The 14605-nt window shown below is 39.6% G+C and overlaps 1 protein-coding gene across 19 annotated transcripts in view; it reads right to left on the reverse strand.

Moving 5' to 3' along the window:
- The window catches only part of cadpsb (Ca2+-dependent activator protein for secretion b), a 262642-nt gene that overhangs the window by 21105 nt on the left and 226932 nt on the right, over positions 1-14605 (reverse strand). For 14 of the 19 annotated variants that reach the window (XM_034166397.1, XM_034166395.1, XM_034166394.1 and 11 more), the window contains 8 exons: positions 11145-11301; positions 6505-6646; positions 5575-5736; positions 4187-4342; positions 2195-2342; positions 2006-2080; positions 1820-1903; positions 1674-1706 (listed from right to left, as the gene is read on the reverse strand). In XM_034166397.1, the coding sequence (XP_034022288.1) occupies positions 1674-1706; positions 1820-1903; positions 2006-2080; positions 2195-2342; positions 4187-4342; positions 5575-5736; positions 6505-6646; positions 11145-11301 (957 nt within the window). The remainder of the gene's footprint in view (positions 1-1673; positions 1707-1819; positions 1904-2005; positions 2081-2194; positions 2343-4186; positions 4343-5574; positions 5737-6504; positions 6647-11144; positions 11302-14605) is intronic. The other 5 variants (XM_034166408.1, XM_034166409.1, XM_034166410.1 and 2 more) reach the window with 1 other exon arrangement.

The raw sequence follows: 14605 nt of genomic DNA on the forward strand, positions 1-14605 counted from the left end.
GATAAATAGGCCCAACAACCATAGTATGAGAAACATCCTCATATCATGATGCTTGTTCCATCAAGCTTCACTGTCTTCACAGTGTACTGTGGCTTGAATTCAGTTTTTGGGGGTCGTCTGACAAACTGTCTGCAGCCCCTAGACCCAAAAACAACAATCTTGTTTTCATAAGTCCAAAAAATGTTGCAACATTTCTCTTTAGGCCAGCCAGTGTGTTTTTTGGCAGACTGTAACCTCTTTAGCATGTCATTTTTTCAACAGTGGGACTTTGTGGGGGCTTCTTACCCATAACTTGACTTCTCATCGGCGTCTTCTAATTGTTGCAGTACTCACAGGTAACTTTAGCCCTTCTTTGATCACCCTGGAGCTGAACACTGGCTGATTCTTTGCCATTCTGGCTATTCTATACATTTGAATAGTGGTTTTCAGTTTTCTTTCACGTCTTTTTGGTTTTGTTGCCATTTTAAAGCATTTGAGATCATTTTAGCTGAGCAGCCTATAATTTTCTGCAGTTCTTTTCCCCTGTCCAATCAACTTTTTAATCAAAATACGCTGTTCTGAACAATGTCTGGAATGACCCATTTTACTCAGATTTTCAGAAAGAAATGCACAACAACCACCATGTACAACATTTGCTGCCTTTGTCATTAAATAAGGGCCACTTGTTTGACACCTGCTTTTCACGGAAAGAAAACTGCAGACACTATTTTTTTTAAGTCTAATATTATGTTTTCTTCACTTTTTGTAAAGTAATCAATCAATCAATTTTTTTATATAGTGCCAAATCACAACAAACAGTTGCCCCAAGGCGCTTTATATTGTAAGGCAAGGCCATACAATAATTATGTAAAACCCCAACGGTCAAAACGACCCCCTGTGAGCAAGCACTTGGCTACAGTGGGAAGGAAAAACTCCCTTTTAACAGGAAGAAACCTCCAGCAGAACCAGGCTCAGGGAGGGGCAGTCTTCTGCTGGGACTGGTTGGGGCTGAGGGAGAGAACCAGGAAAAAGACATGCTGTGGAGGGGAGCAATAGTAATAACAGTAATAACAACTAAAGTAAAAGTAATAACAACTTTGATACATTTTTCTTCATGTTTTAAATTGGAATAGAATGTGTAGTGTTCCCAATGCATCTGAGTGTATGGAAATAAAAGCTATTATAAGGATTTTGAGCTTTACTCACTTTTTATTTTGAATACAACTACAGCTAGCGTAAGAGTAAAATCATACATAAAGTAAATAAATAAACTATCGCAGCTCTGCCGACCAGGTCAGGATAAAGAGGTTAGTGCACTGAGTGATCCGTCAGTTCAAGTCCTCCTTTGTAAGTACATTTGTTGTGTTGTGAAGCTTTGCCAAGCATTTCTGAGTCACAATTGAATTTACAGCAGACAGATTGTCAAATTAAATGACATGTACTGCAGGTTATATTTGTTTATGGTCTCTATGTTTACAAGGGTTTTTTCACTTTGCAAGACATTTTTGATATAGGCATTTGTTGTTGAATGGATGCAGATGTGTTTTGCATTTATAAGTGTTTTTTCATTTGCTTTTGTTGTCTTTATTTGGAAGTGTTGTGGCCCCCATCGGCCACCGTACAAATGGCGGCTGTTCAGTGTCAGTATTTTGCATAAATGTGCGTGTAGAAGCGTAGGATATTACTAGACTTACGGGGACATCCACATACTTTGAGGCAGCTTTAACCTGAAATAATACAAACTGTCAATAACAAGAAGAATCGGACGGATACAGTCCTGGCAAAGAAAGAACGAGCTGAAGGATAGTGCGACAGTGAAGAAGGAGGAGCTTTATTTCACCGTGAATGAGAGGAATGAGGAGAACAAAGTGCCCTCGTCATATCTGGAAATCTTCGCCAACACACCCTCCAGAATAGCCACAAACTGCAAAATACACAAAGTAAAGTCAGACACACCAGCGTAACAACTGTTTTTCTGAATGAAACCGTTTTTTTTTCTTCCAGATGAATGAGTGGATTTTGTTACCTTTGCCACAAGAAGCTGGATCATGTCCCTCACACTTTCCTCAATCAGATCATCTATCTGGGAGTGGAACTGTTTCTGGGGAAAAGATGGAAAAATCTTAAAAAAAAAAACCTTCTATATTCATTAGCTCTGCGCTACAAATATTAAAGTGCTCTGTCATCTTTCGAAATGTCCCTCAGGCAAACAAACCTCTTGGCCCATCTCCATCGCGCACAATTTAGCTGATTGGTCCTTGGAATCCACCATCACGTTGAACATTGTGCATAATGTTGGCGAGATGCGGAAATCTGTGGACTTGCTGCTCTTTGCCAACTTGGACTCAAAGGCCATCCGTGTGCTGCAACGGAAGTTAAAATGAAAGTCTGATACAGCTGTGTTCAAAATAAGAACAGTGTGTTTAAAAAGCAAGTAAAGCTCAAAATCCTTAGAATATATTTTATGTCCATACATGATATAATTAATTCCATTGGGAACAATGCACATTCTATTCCAAATCAGACATTGTTCCATCGTGAACGGCCTAATATTCCTTTTTCTTCACTTTTTGTAAAGTAATAACAAATTTGATAAGTTTGTCTTCATGTTTTGATTTGGAACAGAATGTCTAGTGTTCCCAATGCATTTCTGTGTGTGGAAATAAAAGCTATTATAAGGATTTTGAGCTTTACTCACCTTTAAAACATACTGCTATTATTTGAACAGAACTCATGTGCTGTGAAGAAACAAAGTGCTTCTAAACATTATGGCTTCTCTTACGTTGTCTCACAGTCCACAAAAAAAAAAAAAAAATGACTCCAACTTAGGAGCACAATTGCTCCTCCTAACCAAAGCCAATGTGACTCCACTGCTCCCTAGTGGCTGGTTGCAGTTTAACACACTGTTCCCACTTGCACAAAAGCCCAAGACACGGGGCAAAATAATTCAAACCACACGTTCCGTAAAGCTTTTCCCAAAGATGTTGTCTGTTATTTTATATACTTATTGTGAAATATAATGGCTGGAATTAATTGGTGCAGTGCCGGGTTTCAATTAGAGAAACGCTTATTGTGAATACATGAGGAGAAATATGTGACCAAACAGCCAGAAAAGGCTCCATGTGGGCTGTGTTACAGAAACATAGCGAGGCACGAAGAGACGAGAGCATGAAAGGGATGGAGATCGCATGAAACACAAGGTGAGAGGGATCAACAGACTTCTCATAAAACTACAGCTTTTGTCTGTCGTGTCATTCTTTGAACAAGTGCTCGCACATTTACATTTTATTAACATCCCTCAGCTTATTTTTAAACCATAAATAAAACATTAAACATTTTTCCGGCTCTACTTCAAGCAGAATGGTTGCATGACCCTTCCAACAGTGCGGGCCAAACAAGTAAAAGACAACTCATCAAGTGGACCACAGCTGTACAAAAATCCAAATGACATGAATATATGACTATCTGCAGTCTAATTTTCTTCCCAAATATGGTTATTTTAGCACTTACATGGGCAGATCAGGCAAACAATATAAGTCAGTTTGCAACAGATGTAGTGTCAGTCGGATTATGCACATGAGGCAGAGATAGTTCTAATTCAATACGTTTTTGCATCTGCTTAATACCCAGCATTTTGTAATCTGTCTCAGTATCCATCTTTGTAAATATGTTGCTAAATTGTTAAATGATTTTATTATATTTATTTTTTTAATCAAACGAGATTAATTGGCTCTATTTTCCATATGTTGATTTGGCAAGAAAAGCGATGGCAGATAAACAATCTTAACAAAACTCTTGATGCGTTTTTTTGGTTCTCTTTCATATTTTCATCATGGCTAAGATACAGTTGGAAGATGAGACAGATGGTCTTTGTATTTTTGTTTCTGATTTTTTTTTTTTAATAATCATTGAATTGTAGTCAACTACACTAAACCAGACTCATAAGATCTTTGATATTTTTGTTTTTGATAAGGCGTTTGCAAATTTGTTGTCAAAGTGCTAAATAGCTGTCATAATGAACTATGCAGCTTCAGTTCCAGATAAACAAATTTTGTCTTCATCATATATACTGTAGTTTTAAATCCCATCAGTGGATGAAGGTGCATTCACTGTAATTTGTCTTCACTATTGCACTGGGACCAAAGATATGCCGAGCATCCAACTATTGGAAATTTATGCTTTGTGTATGCAACGTGCACAAACGCACCGTTTGACGCAGCTCTCAATCATGTTGCTTGACATTAGCTTGATACGGCTCTCTAAGTGTTTGGCAAACTCCTCTTCAGGCCAGTGCAGGTCCCTGATGAAAGTCTGGAGGGCATCAAGCTTCCAGAAGAGATCTTCTGTCGTCCCAGAACCATTACTGCCAACCCAACCCAAAGACACACACAGGTCAGAAAACAGAGGTCACCCTGCTGGAGAGAGGGGCTTAACGGTGGGAATAGTGAGTTTCAGGGCTAGAGGTGGTGCAGGTGCAGAGGAGGGTGCTCTTCCTCTACACACAAACACAGTTAGTGTTGCTCTTACCATATACTGACTGGTCTGTCCAAATATCTGTGGCACTTTGATTTTTTTAGGGGACAGTCAGTGTATGGAGTGAAAAGAAAGGGGCAAGGTTTACTGTAGCAAATCAATAACCATGCCATAGATATATGATTATTGACTGGGATGTGAAGTGGCCACATGCAGGTAAGTCACTGCAGATAAAGCATCTATCACACTGGGTCAAGACAAAGAAACAGAATGGAGACATGAGGGAGGGCATGTGGAATGGCAATTATGCTTCCAGAATCAAACTGGCCAAATTGATTTCCCCGATCACAGGCCCCCTCTCAACATCCACATCCCCAGGCTAGTGGGGCCCCTGGAAGAGGAAGTCATGCAGACCATTTATGCACCCTGAGTAGAGCTCATTGGGAAAGTACTGGAAAACATGGAGTCTAAAGGGGCATGATAAAATGAAGAGACAGGAGTCTAAACACCAGCTGTCCAGCCTCTCCATCGAATCATCTCCCATCCAACCCCCTGTGTACCCTCCCAATCAGGCTACCAACAGGCGATTTAGGTTAGAGATGAACCTACAGCGTGTACACTACCATCTAGACTAAACAAAACAATATTCACTAAAGCAAATGTCTATGGACAACAACTCTGCGGAGATGCATCTTGACTTTTATTATTCCAAATGTTTCAAATTTGGTTTATTGTGTACATTCTGCACAGCAAATCCCCAAATGGCCTCTCAGCAGTAGTTTGAGGTTTGGTGTGTATCTCCGTACCTCAGCTCAACAGCATGCATGTTGAGACAAATGAGTGTTTAAAGCCTTGTACTTCAGAAGCAGAACCTCATCTACATTAAGATCACTCACAGCGCCTTTGGCATGAACATGAACATGTGCAGTATTCATAGAAAACTGCCAATACAACATGGGGATCTTTGCATTTAAATTTTTTACTTCATTTCCCCAACATTTCATTTTTTTCCAGGCATATAATACTAATTTGGCTTTTTTTTTTGTCTTTTTGAAAACATCTTCATACCAAGGCATTGTGTGCTTGCTGAATAATTCTAAAGTAAACTTGTTGAATACACACTCAGAGTCATATATAGCAGCCATCCATGACGGGGTAGAAAAGCTAGGCATTTGTGGAAGGTTAACTGATAGTCCTGCTACTGGCACTGGCAGATTTGGTACTTTGGGAATTTGGAGGTTCACATTTGGTAGATTCACATTGGGCAGATTACTTGTTAAACTCCTGCAGAAAAGACAGACAAAAAGAAAAAAAGAATCCATAACAGTGGTGTGGGAGCTGCAGAAAGCAATGTAACACCCGTCATAAAAAGTAGCACACACACAAAAAATATTCAAAATCAAACATGAAGCACACATAAAGAAGACCAACAGTAATTGTCAAAGACGCCGATTATACAAAAAGACCTACAGAGTAAAGAGGGCTGGACTCAGAATGTGCACATGTATTGAATTGAATGCAGTGAAAAGTAAATGCAACATATAGTCAAAGGAATAGTCACAAATAAAGACCATGATAAACGAATCCCTATCAATCCCTTTACCGTAATAAATCTTGTACAAAATTCTTGCAGATAAAAGTGAAAAAGCAAAAGTGTGAAAGGCACAAAACAAAACAAAACAAATTAAAACAGAACAGCAACAAAATACTTTTGTTTGTGGCAACATGTCCAAGCACACAATATGAAGGTTAGTTCACAAAACAAAAGAACACAAATATTAGCTGTTGCCCTGATCCCAATGTGTTAGAGAGAAATTGGTAAGATACACACATTAGTCAAAGACGACTACTGCTATTTTAAGAAGAAATAACCTATTTCCTTCAAAGAATAAAATAGGTTATTCAGCCCACTCTTGGCTTGTTATTTCAAAGTGAACCTGCAGGAAACTTGAGTGAACATTACTGCTGCTCTCCCAGATTCTCAGCCTGTGTGCAGTCAAAGCTTTGTGTCTCAAACCATCCCACAGCTCAGCAAAAAAGACAAAGACTTACTTTACAGGCTCCCAGGACTCACGCTCAAAGCCCTTGTGGATTGACTGTGCAATGGAAGACTCCATCAGATCCACATATCTAACCACCAGAGGAGCATAGAGATCCTGGAGGTGTTTGTGGAACTTTCCATTGCACAGATGATCTGTGAAAAAGATGAAGACAGAAGAATATGAGCATCTCTGCTGATGAGTACAGAAAAATGTCTTTCATTTAAAAAAAAGGCATTTCCTTTATATGCATATATTTACTATGGTGTTATGAAATGCAAAATATCTTGGACAATACAAATTATTTAGTTTAGACCAGTGATTCCCAAAGTGTGGGCTGTGAAGACAGTGCAGGTGGGTCATTAGAGGTTACTAAAAATAAATCACAACACTGTCTTTGATTTGACTTGGGTTCCATGAGTAATTGAGTTTTATTTATTTATTTTTTACATGAATCACAAAAGGTTTTATCCAGTAGAACTGAGAAAATTAACATGTCAACAGGGAATGCTAAGACATGCCATTATTATGGAGGAAGATATACGAACGTCATATCGGCTAAATAAAGGAGTAGGGAGTAATAAGCAGTCAAATATCTTGATTCATATCTCCTACTGGGTGCCCACAGCAACTAGAGTGGGTTGTGAAATATTACTGATTCAATACACCCAGTAAGGGGCATTAACATTTACAGTGGTGAACATTTGAACTTTTTATGGCCATAAACTGGCACTGCAGTCACATTTAAATCATTATGTGTACATTGCACCCAGGGAGTCAAAACTTCAAACATTCTTTTTTTTTTTTTTTATTTATTTATTCCTTCTTTCGGCAAATACAGAAGAAACATCCATCATCATTATATGCAGATAAAACATATTAATAATCTGTACATCTGAGTTGTCTCACGTCTGAGAAAGAAAAAACTTCAAACATTCTTAAGAAATGTTGGTTTCTCAGAATGCAAAAGTTGTAGAACCACACCCTACGTTATCTGGGTCAGGCTCAAAACCTCTTAGTTGCCGCTCATACCAATATTGTAATGTACAAAATGCGAAGGCAATCAAGGCAGTGGTCACTGAGGGTGTTGGTCAAAGAGCTAATAAATTTAGAATTCCCTGTCTGTGGAATTTAGACAATGCTACCACACAAGGGTTCAGTGCTAACATGCTGTCTGGTCCATAAGTGTTTGGACAGTGACAATATATGTACACCATTACAACACAGTTACAATTATACAAGATATGCTTGGAAGTGTAGACTTTCCTATTTTCATTTACAGAGTGAAAGTGCAAGAATGAGACTAGTGAGAGAAGCCAGTGGTTAGTGGTGGGCACAGCTAACCAAAAAGCTAGCTTCGATAACTGCAAATCCACTAACTGAAAAGTTAACTTTTATAACGCTGAACCGATAAACCGTAAAAAATTTGAGCAGAAGTTGCATCTAACCACTAACCTTTAGTACTGTCGGCTCCTGATAAGCCAATTTCAAGTTTGCAACAAGCCAGAGCTTCTGTCTTGAGTAGTCAGAGGACTGTTATTTACTTTGTTGTTTGCTTTCAACATGCAAAAAGATAGACAGCATGGAGGAGACATGAAGCGCAACACACTTTTCACTCATGGTTTTACTCATAAACAATTAATTCCAAACAGTTTGTTGATATTTATTTATAAAAAACCAACATACAAGTTACTGTAACGTGTGTGTTGGTTTTTTTTTACAAATAAATGTGTATTTGAAATATGTATTTTTTTTATTTGTAAAAAAAAAAGGCATTTGCAAAGCTGAAAATTCTGTTTGTGAAGTGTAATTCACAACCAACAAGGGCCACTGTACACACTCCCATCTAGTAGATGGCAGTGTTTGAAGCATTTTGACAAGGGGGGAGTGATTGAAAGAGACATTTGAATTTCCCATAATGCCACATGTTGGCACATGTGTCCATTAAAAGCTCAAACCTTCAGAATTTGTCGCATTCTTTTAAAACATATGTCATATGTGTGCTATTTTCTCTCTGTAAAAATGAGAGAGGTATCGTTAATATCAATAAACTGTCCGGAATTACTGGTTTATGAGTAAAACCAGGAGTGAAAAGTGTGTTGCACTTTATGTCTCCTCCACACTGTCTGTCCTTTTGCATGTTGAGAGTAAATGACATTATTTTTTCCCCCTTCCTTTTGGGCAATAGCAGCTGGCTTGCTCTGCTCTCTTCTGGTGAGGGAGGACTGAGCTCACAGCCGTCTGACTACTGCAAAACATGCAACAGGTAAGTATTAAAATGTATGATTTTGATTCACTATGCCAGCAAAAAAAAGTTAGCGGAGCTAAATTTAGTGAAGTTATGTGGTGTGCTGATGGTTTTCAAAATTATCTGAAAAGCTAATCTTCTAACAAAAACGTTTGCTTCATTAATTAGCAGTTAGTGGATTAGCAGAACTGTCCCCGGTGTCCCGTCGAGATGAGGTGCGTCGCGCTACTGCGCATGCGCACACATGCGCAAATCGATCTACCCCGGACTTGAAGACGTCACCCGTCGAGATGAGGTGCCTCGCGCAACTGCACATGTGGAGATGATGTAACTCGCCCGACGTGCAACTGCGCATGCGCATTTTTTTTTTTTTTTTTCCTCTACCCACCACCGAGAAGAATTCACAGTGTATTTATAGCCTAGTAAGTAAAACATTTTCTGTATTTTACATTAGGAGCATAAATGTATGTATATGTATATTTTGCCTGTTGAAATAAGCTAACTCCAGGTTAAAAATACTTATCGTTTTATAGTGAGTAGATTTTATACATCACTACGTTCGGATGAACAATTTATACATTTACTTGCCCATCAAAATACACTCAACAAAAATATAAACGCAACACTTTTGGTTTTGCTCCCATTTTGTATGAGATGAACTCAAAGATCTAAAACTTTTTCCACATACACAATATCACCATTTCCCTCAAATATTGTTCACAAACCAGTCTAAATCTGTGATAGTGAGCACTTCTCCTTTGCTGAGATAATCCATCCCACCTCACAGGTGTGCCATATCAAGATGCTGATTAGACACCATGATTAGTGCACAGGTGTGCCTTAGACTGCCCACAATAAAAGGCCACTCTGAAAGGTGCAGTTTTATCACACAGCATAATGCCACAGATGTCATAAGATTTGAGGGAGCGTGCAATTGGCATGCTGACAGCAGGAATGTCAACTAGAGCTGTTGCTCGTGTATTGAATGTTCATTTCTCTACCATAAGCCGTCTCCAAAGGCGTTTCAGAGAATTTGGCAGTACATCCAACCAGCCTCACAACCGCAGACCACGTGTAACCACACCAGCCCAGGACCTCCACATCCAGCATGTTCACCTCCAAGATCGTCTGAGACCAGCCACTCGGACAGCTGCTGAAACAATCGGTTTGCATAACCAAAGAATTTCTGCACAAACTGTCAGAAACCGTCTCAGGGAAGCTCATCTGCATGCTCGTCGTCCTCATCGGGGTCTCGACCTGACTCCAGTTCGTCGTCGTAACCGACTTGAGTGGGCAAATGCTCACATTCGCTGGCATTTGGCACGTTGGAGAGGTGTTCTCTTCACGGATGAATCCCGGTTCACACTGTTCAGGGCAGATGGCAGACAGCGTGTGTGACATCGTGTGGGTGAGCGGTTTTCTGATGTCAATGTTGTGGATCGAGTGGCCCATGGTGGCGGTGGGGTTATGGTATGGGCAGGCGTCTGTTATGGACGAAGAACACAGGTGCATTTTATTGATGGCATTTTGAATGCACAGAGATACCGTGACGAGATCCTGAGGCCCACTGTTGTGCCATACATCCAAGAACATCACCTCATGTTGCAGCAGGATAATGCACGGCCCCATGTTGCAAGGATCTGTACACAATTCTTGGAAGCTGAAAATGTCCCAGTTCTTGCATTGAGCATGTTTGGGATGCTCTGGACCGGCGTATACGACAGCATGTACCAGTTCCTGCCAATATCCAGCAACTTCGCACAGCCATTGAAGAGGAGTGGACCAACATTCCACAGGCCACAATTGACAACCTGATCAACTCTATGCGAAGGAGATGTGTTGCACTGCATGAGGCAAATGGTGGTCACACCAGATACTGACTGGTATCCCCCCCCAATAAAACAAAACTGCACCTTTCAGAGTGGCCTTTTATTGTGGACAGTCTAAGGCACACCTGTGCACTAATCATGGTGTCTAATCAGCATCTTGGTTTGTGAACAATATTTGAGGGAAATGGTGATATTGTGTATGTGGAAAAAGTTTTAGATCTTTGAGTTCATCTCATACAAAATGGGAGAAAAACCAAAAGTGTTGTGTTTATATTTTTGTTGAGTGTAAGTGAACTTGTCAAGTAATTTTTTCAGTGCACGCATGCGCAGTTACGCAAGGAACCTCATCTCGACAACACACCTCACTGTACCACTGCCAGTGGTACAACTCATACATACAAGATTGCACATAACTTCATTACAATATTTCCAGGAAGACAAGTACCACTAGAATAATGTCTCTTATTCTCAACAGAGTACAAAGGATTAATAATAAAATATAATCTTTTATAAAAGGCATGAAATATGATCAGCTTTAAAATGTGTGATGACAGTAGGCAGGCAGCAGGAGCTTACAGTCTGTTCGAAGAAAGTCGTTGAGCAGCTGGAAGAGAGGAAAGCTGTCCCAGCTCTCAGGAGACTGGATTTCCAGAGCGGCATCCATGTCAATGGCGTAGAGGGCCAGGAAGTTTTCTGCATGCTCCACCATGAGGTCCGTCCACCATGCAAAAGCCTGGAGAGACATCAGAAAGAGAAAGATGCACGTGAAGAAGAGCTATTGACAAAATAACATCTGTAGTTCATCCAGTACAACCACTGGATTCAGGTTTAATCAGTGTTTCATGAATGCACATTATGCATTATTTTCCTTGTGTTTGCCAGAACTAGAGGATGTTCTTTACTTCCACCAAGAATGTAATTTTTCCACTCGCAATTGTTGATTGGTTTGTTACATTTTTATCAAGATTACGAAAAAAGTGGTTACCAGTTTCATCCAAATCAGTGCCTGGACTGGAACAGAAACTAAAATATACAAAAGATAACTGTACAGAAAGGAGTGGTACCAAGTATTTAAAAAAATGATGTCATTTTATTACATGATTTACAACTTATTAAGGGAAAGAACTGGTGAAAATATTGGATGTAGCAAGAATCACATTTTGAATGAAGCTGCATCACGGGAAAAGAACAGTTTTTTGTTTGTTTGTTTTTTAAATAAAGACTACGAGACAGGCTATTTGACTAACAGTCATTTTCATAAAACCCGAAGAAGTCTCAGGTTTGAAATGTCAAATGTTCCAGTGGAAGTATGTCCTGAGTGCTGTTGTAGTTTGTGTTGATGAATGCTGAGTGGCTGTCCCGTGCTTTATGTGGATTATTGCTGTGCATTTCCTATCAAACAGTCTGCCATTATTACACCTGTCGGATTTGTGTACTCTGTTAGTATTCCCATGTCCTCTGAATAAAACAGTCCTCAGCTCTTATTGATTCAGATGTACAGACAGAATTGCTGGTAAAGCCAGTTTTTATGAGTCGTGTGTGTGTGCCTTGTTATATTCATGACAGCATTTACAGATTTAGCAGAAATGTGCTTTGCTTCATGCACATGTGGAGCTCCCTGCATGCTTTTCTCACAAGCTCAGACACGAGGGCTCCACCATTCACATCACTGACAAACCCATAACCCATGAGATGTGAATATGACTCATGCACTTTGCCCTCTTTGACGCAGCACGCCAAAGACTGCAGCACGCACCATCTCCCATGTCTGTTCCAATTAATTAAGTATGGCTCTGAAAATTCAGCTGACAATTTTCTAGCACAGTCAGGACGTCCTCACCCATGACAGCATTTGCTTTGCTGACAGTCTTGGCTTAGCTTATTTGCTTATCATCCAAAAGTAGCATGTTGCCAGGTTCAACAATAAAACAGGAAGTACAATCGTTCCAATCTATGCCTCATGCTGTTTGTTACCCATTATGGCAAAGCATTATATTAAGGTCCTTGTAATAAGCATTAGTTAATTAGTAATTTAACGTACTTTTAAGTCCTTATGCTTATTAACAATATTATGTCTTAAGAAGACTAAGCATTAATAACAGTATAATAAACATGTTTTAAAACATAATTAAACAATTATACGTACCTTTGAAAAACCTGTTAAGTTTACAGATGTTTAAGAATGTTAATAAAGCTGTTATTAACATTAATAACAGTAATAAAGCAGTTTATTAGTTTGATGTCATAAGTATTTTTGTACATAATTAAACATTTATAAGCACCAATGAGAAACATGGTAACAGTTTATCCATCCATCCATTTTCTTCAGCTTTATCCAGAGTCAAGTCGCGGGGGCAGCAGCTCAAGCAAAGCCGCCCAGACCTCCCGATCCACACACACCTCCCCCAGCTCCTCTGGGGGAACCCCAAGGCATTCCCAAGCCAGCCGAAAGACGAAGTCAGTCCAGCGTGTCCTGGGTCTTCCCCGGGGCCTCCTCCCAATGGGACATGTTCGGAACACCTCTGCAGCGAGGCGTCCAAGGGGCATCCGGAAAAGATGCCCGAGCTACCTCAACTGGCTCCTTTTGACGTGGAGGAGCAGCGGCTCGACTCCAAGCTCCTCCCGAGTGACCGAGCTCCTCAGCCTATCTCTAAGGGAGCGCCCAGCCACCCTGCGGAGGAAACTCATCTCGGCCGCTTGTACTTGCGATCTCGTTCTTTCAGTCATGAGCCAAATCTCATGACCATAGGTGAGGATCGGAATGTAGATCGATCGGTAAATCGAGAGCTTTGCCCCCCTACTCAGCTCTCTCTTCACCATGACGGTCCGATACAGCGACCGCATCACTGCAGATGCTGCACCGATCCGTCTGTCAATCTCACGCTCCATCCGTCCCTCACTCGTGCACAAGACCTCGAGATACTTAAACTCCTCCACTTGAGGCAAGGACAAAACTTTATAGATTGCTTAAAAATGTTAATAGCCCCTTGTGAGTTTCTTATACTTTTTTATGATAGCATAATAACAATTTCATACATAATTAGACATTTATAAACACCTATGAGAAAAATGGCAACACTTTATGGATGGCTTGAAAATGTTAACAAAACTCTTTGTGTTTTTTATAACTGTTAATGATAGTAGTAGATAAAAACATTTATAAGCACCTTAAAATGTTAATAAATCCCTTGTGAGTACTTATGTTGTTTTGATAGCAGAATAAATGTTTTTGATACATAATTAGACATTTATAAGCACTCATGAGAAGTGGGTTAACAATTTATAGAAAAATCTTTTTTAGTTTCTTCTAATTACTTATGACAACATAACATTTTTGTACATATGTAGACATTCTAAGAATCTTTGAGAAAGCCATTAACAATTTAACTAACTCTTAATCAACATAAGAACATTATGAAAACCTGTGATTTTCTTTACTAATTATTGATTTATGGCTTATGATAGCATTAATAACACTTTTAGTTTCTCTGTGAAGTTACTGGATTCTAAATTAGATAAATGAATGTGTTTATGACACTGTTACTAACAATTATAATCTTATTAATACTTAATCATGTTAGTAAGCATTATAAGGATGAATAAATGCCTTATTACAAGCTAACTAACACTTATTACAAAGACTTTAATGCAACTAGTGATAAATTATTTTCTTGTCTGGATTAACTACCAAAATGTCAGTCTGAATCTTACTTACCTGTCTACTTACCTGCCTACTTTCAATAATTGAATGCTTCTTAGTTCTAGTGTTTTAATAAAGGCAGGCAGCAAACAAAGCTCTTGTCCATCACATTCAAGGAGACAGACTTATTGTGTAGGGGGGAGGACCGTAAAGGATTCCAACAGTTGGGGGAAAGGGGGAAATGATCAAAGGTCAACAGGCAGCGGGGCCTCTAACCTTTGCTAAGGGACACATACAAGACCCTGAGCTCTATAACGGAGCCATCATTCAGCCGGAAAGAGGATAAAGTTTTATCAAGGCAATCATGTCAACGGACAAGTCCGGAGGCAGTGATGCT

The sequence above is a fragment of the Thalassophryne amazonica genome, chromosome 3, assembly GCF_902500255.1.
Source record: "Thalassophryne amazonica chromosome 3, fThaAma1.1, whole genome shotgun sequence".
In the NCBI taxonomy this organism is placed as follows: domain Eukaryota; kingdom Metazoa; phylum Chordata; class Actinopteri; order Batrachoidiformes; family Batrachoididae; genus Thalassophryne; species Thalassophryne amazonica.